Source organism: Melospiza melodia, chromosome 1 (genome assembly GCF_035770615.1).
Source record: "Melospiza melodia melodia isolate bMelMel2 chromosome 1, bMelMel2.pri, whole genome shotgun sequence".
Lineage (NCBI taxonomy): Eukaryota > Metazoa > Chordata > Aves > Passeriformes > Passerellidae > Melospiza > Melospiza melodia.
In genome coordinates this window covers 126,285,352-126,298,437 of record NC_086194.1, presented here as the reverse complement: position 1 = coordinate 126,298,437, position 13,086 = coordinate 126,285,352, and the positions used below count along the sequence as shown (strand labels likewise).

Here is a 13,086-nt window from a genome sequence, read left to right as displayed (position 1 = left end):
CTGAATCTGGAAGTTCATTTTTTTCAATAGCCAATTATATTTTCCAGATGCAGCATCCTTGCACCATTCCACTGACTTTTTCAACTGAAACAAAATTCTGTAATTTAGACTCGGGTAAATCCACTTTGGCTACCCATAGTTCCTATGTGAGTTACAATCACCCTTCACTGGTCTCAGCACATGTAACTCCTTATTATACCTACTGTTCAACAAATAGTAAACAGGATGTGGATGGATAGAACAGATCAATCTCAGCAAGATCAAGACAGTACCTCAAGAGTCACATAGAAGGAGATAAATAAACAATCACTATGCTCATTAATTTCAAAAAAGTTTTTGCTCATTTTCTTTTATGTGGATATACAGTCCCCAAAAAAATCTGATTATTGACACGGCAAAGCAAAGAGGCAATGTCTTGTTACTGCATATCTTGATTTGCCCAGGCCACTACAGCTTTTTCTGATGCCAATCTCTTCAAACTTACCCATTCTGATTTGTTTTACTAATGCAGTTCATGCAGCTGCATTCAGCAGTGGGATACCTGCCTATCTGACAGCACATTTCCATTCTACCTGCTAAACAGGACACTGCACTTATGCTACTGCTTCCATCACCTTCATTACAGATGAAATTCCCTATGAAATTATGGTACTTCAAATCCTACATGAGTGCTTTCTAGATAAAAAGCTGAATATTCGAAAGTGAATCGGATTAAAGAGTTCTATCAATGATAAGTCTATTTTGGGGAAAAAAATTAAAGGTTTCTTTTAACAAAACTTTCCATAGTCTTATTGGCCTGCTAAACTGTAGCTTGCAGAAGGAGCACAGAGTTGTGGGTTCGATACAGGAGTAATTAATCAGGAAGGAAAGTTAACAATTAGAAATAACTACAGACTGTGAAAACAGCAATTAGCATCAACTATAGAATAAAGCAGGAGTCAATCTAGCTGTCAAGAAAACAAACAGACTGAACAGCATTTTTGTTACAGTTGATCACATGGTGGGGTAAAGGTTGAGACAGAGAACTTTACCATCTCTGTTCCTTTCAATCCCATTTACCATGATTTTTCTATCACCTACATGCAGCAAATCACACAATTCAGTAGCTGAAAAGTGACTCTCCATTAAAATTTACTTTACCTGGAGACTGGGGTGGCAGCCAAAGTCCAGTAAAGTCTTGACAACTTGCAGATGACCTTTGTTGACAGCAATATGGAGCGGAGTCTGCCTGCGCTTGTTGCGAGCATTGAGATCTGCGCTGCCGCGGTGCAAAACCTCAATCACAGCACCCTCGTCACCAAAGGCTGCATGATGGACAGCCCTGTCTCCATCTTTGTCCTAAAGTGGAAACAATTTGATGGAATAAGAAAAATGAGACTTCCATGACACCATTAAAATACCCAATTAAATAATTGCTCAAACTGCAGCAATAGAGGATGAAGAATCACTTCATATATAAACACACATGCTCTAAAACATATGACATTCTACAGCATATATAACTATTGCCCTGAATCTGTGTGGTTTGTTCATCAAACTCAAATGGCTTCATTTGGGTTCCTACTATAAAACAACCACTGTCAAGAAAATATCCAAATGAAAAGAACAAAAAAAACCACAGATTAAATCCAATGCGCAAACAGTATAACATTTAATATCCCAGGGTAGTTCTTCCTGTAATCTGGGAAGTATTATGGACTCCAAACCATAGGGCAAGACATGAATATTTTCTTGTTCATGTAATTAGGTTAGTATTTATTAGGATTTATTATGTGTCTTGGTTTTCACTTAAAAAAAACTTTTTCCAAAGGAAATTTGTGACTGATGCTGACATTAACTAGAAGTTCTGATTCTGTGTTGATGATTCACAGTGTTAAAACTCTGATTCAGTTTGTTTCAGTTTCACACAAATTGAGAATCAAAATGTGAAAGTCAAATTTGTCAGTTTGGGCAATTTTAACATTCATAGAAGTTGACTGTACAACATGAAACATTTCAAAATATCAATCAAATGATTTCAGCATTAATGACAGTATAGAAAAGATAGAAGTAAAATGGAAGTTTACATGATTAAATAACTTCCATAAGCTAGTTTCTAGCTAGGTATTTCTGCACAGTTTAATGTAACCATGCATTTGTAGGATTCAATTTTGAAAACAGAGAAACACTGAAAATTGTAAAATAAAATCACGACTGATTAATGGCTCACTGCCTCTCCTGAGTGAGCTCAGGTTTCTCATCAATTTGCTTCTTCAGCAACATCTTTCTAAGTACTTTTTATTATATATTGCACATTTCTAAAACATTGTAAACCTATGCAAAAATTAGTAGCTCTTAGCACAAACTCTATTTGCACAATGAGACTAGTTACAGCATTTACAATGGTGGAAGAAGACTTATCACCTAATTATCAAATGTATCTTTTTGAAAACATGGATATGGTTTTCAAGATAGTCAGGGCACTACATAGCAGCTTCAACAGCTTCTTGAAAAGATACTTTTTTTCCCTCTAAGTCAACTCACACTACCAAATTGCCTTCTCAGATTGCAGGATTCCTTCTCAGGCTCATCTAACAAGAACCAACAGTCAAAAAAAGCCAAAGTTTGCCCATTTGGAAGGGAAAAGGATCAGAAAGGGGACCTTCTCTATATTTTTCATCTGGTTATAAGGATCATTATGAGGCAATCTTTATCAAGAGTGTGACAGTAGTCCTAAACTGCTACAAGACTTGTATTTACAGAGCACTTGGTTTCACAGAGGCATGGTAATTTGTCTTTTCATGTTTGCAGTCTGAAAAGTACACCAAGATATTTATGGATGAAACTCTGTATAATTACTGACTGTTTTAGTTTTACCATATTTCAATTCTGAGACACAACCGCCTGATTTTATTAAGTCTTAATGTACAGAATTCCTACTTTAATAAGCAGAGGTCCAGTATCATGCGGGCCTTTTTTTTAGCTCAGCATCAAAACAAATCATCTCAGAAACTAAATCCTACCCAATAGCAATAATTCATCTAGAAAAAGCTAGCAGCTAGTAAACCATCTGTCCTTAAGACTTACATTGACATTTAAATTTAAATCTAAATATTAAAAGCACTACATTTCTATACATGCCAACAGTATAATATAATACTCTTCATATAATAACTGACAACCATTAATGCCTTCAGCCTAGAAGGTTACATATTCTTAATATGCAATATCTACACTGGGTTTTTGAGCTACACCAATAACCAACTGTTCTCTGACTAAACAGAGGCCACTTGTAGTCTACATTAAGACATCAGAGAAAAACAGAGGAGAAAACAATGAGGATATTCCCAGAAAATGTAATCATGAATGGATATACTCTGAAGTAATGACTTTAAGTGTAAAAATATCCAACTTAGCTATAAAGCAAGGAAAGTAAGGATTTTTATCCATTGCTTCCATGCCTCAGACCACAACAGTGAAGTAAATGAACGACATTTTTGCTCTCTGCTTAATGGGACAGCTCTGCTGACCTTTGCATTTCGTAAACAATTATGTTTATAAACATTATATATATGTTTAAAATATTGATAAAACAGCTTACATTTTTAAAGTTTTAAAGATGCAACTACAAATCTAATAGTATTATGAATATTATTACTATTATAATAACCAAGGCAATTATATAATCAAGTGGGAAAACAATCCTCACTTCAGCAACACAGTTATATGAAGATGGCTTTAAAAGTCAAGTAAAATCCCTGACAATTTTTTTATGCTAGTGTAATGGTTCTTCTATAGCCTGAGCAAACATGAAACCCTTCACAATTCTAGTGCTAGTCGATTACCAGGTGGATTGTCTTCAAACTGTTTAAGTAGTGCTTCTACCTATCTCTTTAACGCTTCTAACCGTCCCTTCAGTCCACCACTTGATTAACATGGCAGCTCTGAACACCAGAGTACAGACAAAAAGCAGTTTAGCCTAATTTTACCAGTATTTGCTTTGTACTGCAGTGAAAGCACTACTTCTATCATGAAGTTATTTCACAGAAATCAGACCACAGCAAGTACGTATTGCATCAATTCAAGCCAGCATGAAAGCTTTATAAATTAATGGTGTGTCTGTAAAAATAAAATAGTTTTAATTCCAAGAATTACATTGTCTCATTAATGTCTTAATATTCTTTAACTTCTGTATATCAAACACAATATAATGCTAGATGCTCAAGCATGTGAAGCTATTTTTCTGTTATGCAAACAACAACTGGGTGCACAATTAATTTCTCAGCATCCCACTAATCTTCAGTTTTTATTATTAATAAATCAAATTTGACAGATCCTTCTTGTGCTTCTTGCCTTGTGCAAAACAAGAAATGGTTGCAATATCAGAGTGCATTCTGTGCAAATAATTGAGTAAAAATCAATTCAAAATGCAAATATCGGAGTATGCTGATAGATAATTCTCATGAACAATTATTCTAAAAAACCTAAACAAGAGGTTTAAACTTAAACTTCCATTTTTAGTGAGGTTTAAAAAAAAGGCACTGAAAAACTGGTCACAGAGATGGCAGTTTATACCCAAAGATACTGCTATTACCTTCTGCTTAAACTTGTTTTAGTTAAGAATTGAAAGATTTCTCCTAACTGAACTTTGTATATATAAGAAGCATGGCAAGCATGTGAAGTTGGAGATGCAGCATCTATAAACATCTTTTTCCCCTCAATGCCACAGGCAGAGTTCCCATTGTATTCTACTGTTGAAATGAAACCAAAGGAAAGAAAGAAGGGCATGCTGGCTTACATAGCTCTATCATGTTAGTTGTTGTATTTCATTTAATGAGAAGTGGTAAGGAATTCAATATTGACCCTTCATAATACTGTTAGTAGGAGTAGGAGTCACAATCACAGTTATAAAAGCAGTTTTTCACTCTGGCATTTAAAAAGAAGGCAAGTTGAGTACAATTGTTATGCACGTAACAAAGTTTAAGGACACACAAAGCATATTTTGAAATTTTTAGGTTACCTCTGCTTCTACATCCACGTTCTGTTTCAGAAGCAACTTCAAAATGTCGACATGGCCGTTCTGGCTTGCAGCTTGCATAGCTGTGTGTCCAGCACATTGCCCATTCACCTGCAATGCCAACACTTGCAGGTGAGTTTCAAGACACACACACACCCCTGTAAGGCTGTTCAGCAGTAGAAAACTCAAAGCAACAGCATACATAACAGAATCAAATGAACAATTTTAAGATGCCTTCTTAGCATATATAGATCACCTAGAGCTTCTCTATTTCATTTCTATATTAGCTAGATTGAAGGAAAGAAGAAGAAATGGATTTATAACAAACATTAATGATGCTTGAATTAAAAACATTCATCTTTGGGTGACTCCTGTAAAGGCAAGATTTTTGAGAACAAGTCTCAGATGTATACCTGTCCTCTGCTCTATGGTACAACTTCTTCGCCAAATTTATGGCAACAACAGGAGAGAGTCTGAACAAAAAGCCATGTTTTGTCAAATCTTAAGATAAAAATCAGTGCTCAGAACCAAAGTTCAGACTCTTATCTCCAAGCACTACTACTACTGTAGTGAGGACTGTAACTTCAAAATATGTTCTATAAATGGAATCCTATAATTACTAAGCATTTTATTTTAGACTTTTCAGTATTAGACAAGTTGGTAAAAGAAATCTGACAGAGAACAGATTAGATGATCTACCTTGTGAGTTTTAACAAAACAAAAGAAACTCACAACACCAGCAAAAACATCTTGAAAAATCTACCCTCCTTCCTTCTATGCCCCTTGAAAAAAGAAGAATTTGAATATCCTTCAGTAATTGGGAATGTTTGGTTCTCTGCAGCAACCCTGGCAGTCAGAGGCTGAAAAGTATCTTAATTTACAGCAGACAAAAGACTACAAAATCTGTCCAGCAAGAAAGTATGTACAGCTCTGTGTTCACACAGCCCACACACATTTCACAGGACAGCAAATGGGAGAAGAGATACTGGAACTAGCTGTATTACTTCTAAGAAGACACACTACCTACTGGAAAGGAGTATTCAGAACAGGTGTCCTTCCTTTAGTACTAGAGGCCCCCCAAAAGAGATATTCCCAAAACAGAACACTCACATCCACGTCTGGCCTCTTTAGCAAGTCTTCCACTTTAGCAACATCTCCATTGGCAGCAGCTTTAACCAATTCTTCATTGAGATCTCCAGATTCTTGGGTTTCAAATAATTTTTTCAATAGCTGGGACAATCTCTCTGTAATTGTTAGCCAAACGACAACTAAGATTACAATTCTAATTACACAAGAACAGAAAAAAAAACCCAGCTACATTTGTTTTGTTTCTAAGGCCATGTACATAGTAATACACAGACTACCATAAAATAGCAGCTGTAAAATGACTGAGTTTGAAATAAGAGCTGCACCCTAGTACGCTTTAGACAGTGGAGACTGCACATTAGACACTTCAAAACAAAGATGGTTGAACCATAAATAGCTTTTCTCCTGCAAAACACAAAAGGGTGGCACAAGGTAAAACCATGATCTTATGTATTGCTATTACAGACTTTCTAACATTGGGTATAGCATGTCTTCTGTGATTTGAAACACCAAGTTGTATTGCTCTTCTAGATAGTTTTATGGCCACTGTACTCGGTTCTTTATTGAGAAAACTCACGACATCTATGCCTCCTTAGGAAAAAATCTAGAAAACTATGTAGAAAGTTTTCTTGGCATTAAAACAAATATGTGAAGAGGAAAGAATGACTAGCTATGACTAAAAAAAGGAAAAATTCTAGTTTCAATTGAAAAGTGCCAACAGAACACAAAACACACTGGACAGTTTTTCTGCCTTGTTATTATATGAATGACAGCATGTTCAACAAAAGTGAAGTGTGATTACATAGACACCAAAAAATCCCACTGTAATTAGTCACAGGATGTCTGACTAAATTATAAGATAGAAATTTTAAGGAAATAAATATCCTGAGTTATAATAAATAACCACCTGCAACAGATCCCTTGCTTGTGCGTGCTGTCTTAACCATCTATTAAACAAGGAGGCTGCTTGTTACTGCCAGTGCATGCCTCAGTCCCTATTTCAATCTGATGTCCCTTCCAACTATTTTGAAGTCTTTAGAGTGGACCTCCAAAGACACACCTGCACTGCGACCAAACAGAAGCACCTGATCAATATAACAACATCTCCATATTGACTGCAAGCTTTTTTCCTATCTTTCTCACATAATACTTCATTTACTCAACTCCAAGGCTATTATTCATCTTTTCATACAAAGAGTGTATTAATATCTATTAACAATTTTTAATTAACACAATTACTAGCCATACATATGGCAATATTACTAGTTATGCTTCAAACTTACCACCAGATGCATTACTTATAGCAGATCCTGCTGATGCCACCTTTGAGACAGCTGCTGGATTATAGGTCCAAGATGTCCCACAAACTTCTACCTTTAAGTCACTGTCTGAATAAATCTGCTGGACCCGACCAACTTTACCTAAAGTCTGAATTAAGGAAAACATCAAATGTAAGTGAAACATTCAGATACTTAAATATTTTATTTTTAATATTATATAAATTTTATGAAGTCCATTGTTTAACAGTACAATCACTACTACTCTTATATAGGTTTCATTAGGTAAGCAGATTGCTGCACCTGATCAAGTATTCCACTGAGTTTGACCAAAACTTAAAAGAAAATTCCTTTTAGACTGCTGCAGCCTCCAGGTACATTACAATACTGTCCAGGTACAATACAATAAAACACAGGTACATACCAATAATGTACAGGTACATTACTAGAAATACTGCACAAGCCTGACCATTCTGTGAATGCAAACACACAGTTACTCACTGGAAGCATTGCCTCAGCCCACTCTCCGTGACCTCTCTGGAGAAGCTTGATTCGCTCCAGGTCGTAACACACTTGCACAAGGTCTCCCACTTGGAATTGAGAGGTTCCTCCTTCTGCACCTTGAGCAGCATCTCCACTTCGGACAACGTTGGCCTTGGTGAGAACAGCTGGATTAAATGTCCACCTGAACAAATAAACATTTAAAGAAGATCTTAAACACACTATTTGAAACATATGTTTTAAAATCATCTGTTGTGTAATTTTCTGCTTGTATGCCTACAAACTTTCTGTGACTGGATACTATAGATACTATATTTGCTGTTATCCATTTTTTGTCCATCAACTTGCCTCATTGATTCATTAATTGTGGCTCATTAATTAATTTCAAGGATAAGCTTCAGAGATATACATTTGTTAAGGCAATTAAGAAATATCCTGCCTATGGGGAAGCAAGCTGACAGCAATGTAGAAGCCCTGAAAGTAGCTATACTGTTACTTCATTTTTACAGGGATAGGAAATAACTGGTTGAAAGCAGCAGATCCAAGTTGTCTCACAAGGATTGAAGTGTCAGGAAACAACATAAGAAGAACACAGAATTTTGGCCCTTCCCCCCAAGTCAAAAGATGCAACATTAAGTTATAATAATACTTTTCAATTAAATGGATGTCCCAGATATACCTCAATTTTCAATCAAACTATCCTACTGGTAATTTAAATTGCACTGATTTAGAGGAATTACACTGTTTTGTCAGGGAGGAGACCACAAGACAGAGTAGCTCCTGTCACTGACTCTGCTGACATGACTGCCAGAAGAAAAGCCACTTAAATCCCTTTAGCTGGGAAAACAGCTTTGTTCTGCATTACTTTACAATATTAGCAAACAGTATCCTGAATGAACAGTACACTGTTAATTCTTTCTGAACAAACTGAACAGGTCAAACTCCATATACAACTGAAATGATATTCCATTCACCTGCTACTTTTTAAAGATAAGCCCAATACTTGAGAGCAAGAGAACAGAAAACCATGTGGCCATATTAGATTCAAACCCCGCTGTACAGCTGGGTTTGAGTCTTATTAACATGGACACAGCTAAGCAAAATTCAAACCTAAATTGCTTGCAGGGAGTATTTTTGGCTTCCCCAATACCTCCTATTCTTCGTCTGTATTTACATAAACTAACATTTCTTTGAATAATAAAAGGCTAGATATGGACCATGCCAAGGTGACTCTAGCTTAGACAAGATCCCCCCTGAAGTTTGTCACCTGTCCTTTTAAACTACTTTCCTGAAAACCCACAATGAATTGCTATTACCTTGCCTCTTGATACCATGGGATAAGATAGTTTTTAATTAAAAAGGAAGCTACTGCTTAAAACACTGCATTTTGCAAATAAGATAGTCTAGAATGTAATTTCTTATTGTGAACATAAATTTTCACAAGTGAGAGGCACAGCAAAATTCCTTTTCCCACTAAAGCATTCTCAAAGTAAAGTCCTCATTACACATCTAGAAGGAAATCTTAACATACACAAAAGGAGAAGAGAAAGCTTCTGGCACCAAGTAATCACAATCACTGAAAGCAAGGGAAGTTTGTGAGAAGCAATGATGAAGGCTATAGAACAAACCTGTTGCCACTTGGATATTGTACTACAATGTCGTGGTCCTCATCGATGCCACAAACCGTTCCAGTTGTTGTTAAAGTCTCAAACATGCCATCAGTCCATCCTCCATGACCATGCTGCAAAGACTGCACAATTTCCAAGTCAAGGTCAATGTTTACAAGGTCACCTATTTGCAGCCCACCAGGGTTTCTGTTACCATTTTGCTCACCTGAAAGGGAGTAAGAAAAAAAAAGTTTACACCAGCATACTAATTTTCCAAGTAACTTAAAGAGCAGAATTTAATTTCTGAGACTCACAGAATTAAGGTTGGAAAAAACCTTTGAGATTTTCAAGTCCAACCACCAACCAAGCACCACCACCATGTTCACCATTGAACCCTGTTCAAAGTACCTCATCAACATGTTTTCCACACTTCCAGAGATGGTGACTCCACACCAATGTCTCTGCAACCATAGTGGCCAAGAGGTAAAAAAAACTTTGGAACCTCTGGCAACAGAACTATGTGTTTCTTGTTGAGTTTTCAAGGCAAATAGCAGTGACACTGGCAAATGCTAAATACTTGTGACAAGTTCCACTATGGACTCTAACGGGGATCTTAAAAGCTATCATATGGTGTTAGACCTCTGGACACATAAAAGCTCTGGTGTCAATAAAACAACAGTGCTTTTGTGCAAGGAGTTAGATTTATTACATCTCTTAGTATTTAAGCCAGTTCTGTAAGAATGAACAGCTATGTTTGGCTTTTTAGAAATACACTGCACAGGACACACAACACAATTTATAACTTAATGAACACTTAAAAGCTCCCTTGCCATCCCCTTGGCACACTGATACCAAATACTATTTAGAAAAGCATGACAATTTATCATTAGTACATAGAAATGTTACAATTTACACTTCACTAGTTGTTGCATCAGGACAGTACTTTTGGATGACATTTAGAAAAGAAAGGGAAATCCAGAGTGAGTATAATTAATACTAATCAACATGAATTTACTTCAGCTTACCTAACACAGGACAATGGTCTCTGTAGAAAGAGCCTCCTTTTGCATCTTGAACACATTTCAGGTCAGACTACGGAGAGAGATTGAGAAAACTTTAGTCCTCAGTGACCGAGTCTCCAGGTCAGTGAAACTAGAACTGAAATATTTAATTGAGAAAGGCTGAAAATTATGTGTACAAAAAACATGTCCTATGATGCACATAATCTCAAATACTTTCCAATCTATCAGCCTTGACATTCTCAAGACTTTAATAACCTTTAAAAATATAAGAGGCTATAAAGGATGAGAAATTTTTAGTTCAAAGACAGGAATTAACACAAAGCACCTTTGCATTGTTCTATTTAGTTATTTTTCCTTTTAAAAATAATTCTGTGAACACAAGCAAGGAAACATCATTTAATGCCTGCCAGTGCTGCCCACTCTTCTCAACATTATTTGACAGATCCATGTTTAACTTGGAAGAAAACTTGCCACTCAGACTCTATAAAATGAAAACTTCTTAATTAAGAATATGAGGAAGGGTATTACTTCAAAAAAGCCTACAAAATACTACACAGAGCTAAACATGTTCTTTTTAAAGAGAAAAGTTTTAAAGCTCATCCTACATAAAACTGTTTCATATTATGAGAAAGAGATGCTTCAAGTGTGGTAACCAACTCCTACTCATAAAGCCAGCGGATTTTCTATAATTCTCCTTTCCATAATGTGTAATGCTTAATTCCAAATAGCTATCATCTGCCATTGTTCCTTATGAAACAAGTCTCACTAAACAAAGGACATATTTGTGTGCAAAATAAGTTGGGAAGGAGATCAGAAACTGCAAAATGTGTCAGAATATTCTATGGCATGGGGGAGGAAGTAGGGGACAGGTGGTGGTAATGATATAATTAACCACAACTAAACATACTTGAACAATTCTTTTACCCCTGCCCGAGATTTACTGACAGACAGTCCTCCTGCAAAAGGATTAAAACGCAAACTCTGAACTCTTCCAAATCATCAAGCCTCTGATGAGCACAATACCACCCTTGGCAACTGGTACAGAAACAATACAAAATTCAGTGTATGTCCTGATCTATGAAGAATGCACCGTCACTTTGGAAAAACAATGAAGACAGCCAGAGGAAAACAATGAGCTTTTAGCCGCTCTTCAAATCCCCCGAGGGAGCAGAGAAAGCTCGCTCGGCACAGCAGCAGCAGGCCTGCGGCAGGATGCTGCCACCCGGTGGGCAGGTGCTGGGCTAAGCCCGGCCGCAGACAAAGGGGCTGCACGGCCCATCCCAGATGGCAAAAACTCATTCATTCCCCGCAACCAGGCAGACCGAACGTGCCCGGGAGCACTGCGTCTCACCCACTGAATACAAGCCCTCCGTGTCAGGCACAAGCAGCTGTCTGTGAAGGAGACAAGGAGGGGTGCACATGCAAGAGCTGCTGTCACATTCTTCAGAACACTAAGAATAGAGCGCAGGAGAGTCCAAAGGCTCTCCTCCCTGCCAGGCAAAATCAGGGTGAAAGACTGCCTGTGTTACAGCAAGTGTTAGTGCACTGAGAAGACTGATGGCTAAAACCTAGCAGAAGAAACAAAATGTTCATTAAAAGGCTAATTACTATTTTGCAGCTGACATTACTAGGAAGCCTGTTACGGTACTCTAAATTTTCAAGGAAAAAAACACCCCAAAACTCAGAAACCTGCACTTGAATTTTACCCTGCCTGCACTGACCTGTATAGTTTATTTCTGGAGTATAATGATATGCTTGGTTGAAAGACTAAGTGGTAGATTGGTGTCCAACCTCAGCTTCACAACTGTCTGTCTTTCTCTTACATGATGTAGTCAATGTTACATTGCTAAAGAATAAAACAAGAGTCTGATCTAACTATAGCAGAAAAGCAAGGGAGCGTGGCTTTTTTTTTTCTTCTTTCCCAGAAGCCTTCCACAAAATAATGGAGGACCCAAAACACACAAAGATAAGACACTGACAGATACTAAAGTAGCACAAAACAAACTTGTATAAAAGCAGAGTGCCTTTGGACACATGGCAAACAGCATTACTAAGAAAAGTACTATCAACATGATAAAGGCCTGCAAATACCTTAAAATATAACCAAACCCAAACAAGATTCTGGAGTTTTAAGACAAAACTGTAGTTAATTGTATTTCAGTGCTACAAAAGCTGGGTAAGCAACTACAATTTTCCTTCTAGCACTCAGCTGTTATACTTGTCAGAGAAGGAAAATAAGCTTTATCCTGCCCAAGTAATTTAAGTAAAAAATCAGGGATGATGGTAAGCTTGTCATCACGCTACTCAGAAGACTGCATGGCAAGAGGCCCCCCTAGTGCACATGGAGCAAAACCACACATAGATGGAGCCTAGACGCACCAGACTTTGCACTTCAGAGAATCTCACTGGGATTTCTAAAAGTTATGAGTCACCCTGAGACTTCAAAGTCAATCAAAATAGCAGATTGTTTGGAGATGATACAAGTGTACAAGTGTAAAAGGGAAAGTACCAAAACAAGGGATGTTAGAATACAAGTTTTAGACTCACAGTGACGCCACCAGAAAAAGAACTAACAACTGTGAGGCTGGGTATAGTGT

General features: G+C 37.1%; 1 protein-coding gene across 3 annotated transcripts in view; it reads right to left on the bottom strand.

Moving 5' to 3' along the window:
- The window catches only part of MIB1 (MIB E3 ubiquitin protein ligase 1), a 78,010-nt gene that overhangs the window by 46,214 nt on the left and 18,710 nt on the right, over window positions 1–13,086 (bottom strand). For all 3 annotated transcript variants that reach the window (XM_063167375.1, XM_063167384.1, XM_063167394.1), the window contains exons 5-11: window positions 10,493–10,559; window positions 9,489–9,693; window positions 7,861–8,044; window positions 7,366–7,510; window positions 6,107–6,240; window positions 5,000–5,107; window positions 1,141–1,338 (exon numbers count right to left, since the gene is read on the bottom strand). In XM_063167375.1, the coding sequence (XP_063023445.1) occupies window positions 1,141–1,338; window positions 5,000–5,107; window positions 6,107–6,240; window positions 7,366–7,510; window positions 7,861–8,044; window positions 9,489–9,693; window positions 10,493–10,559 (1,041 nt within the window). The remainder of the gene's footprint in view (window positions 1–1,140; window positions 1,339–4,999; window positions 5,108–6,106; window positions 6,241–7,365; window positions 7,511–7,860; window positions 8,045–9,488; window positions 9,694–10,492; window positions 10,560–13,086) is intronic.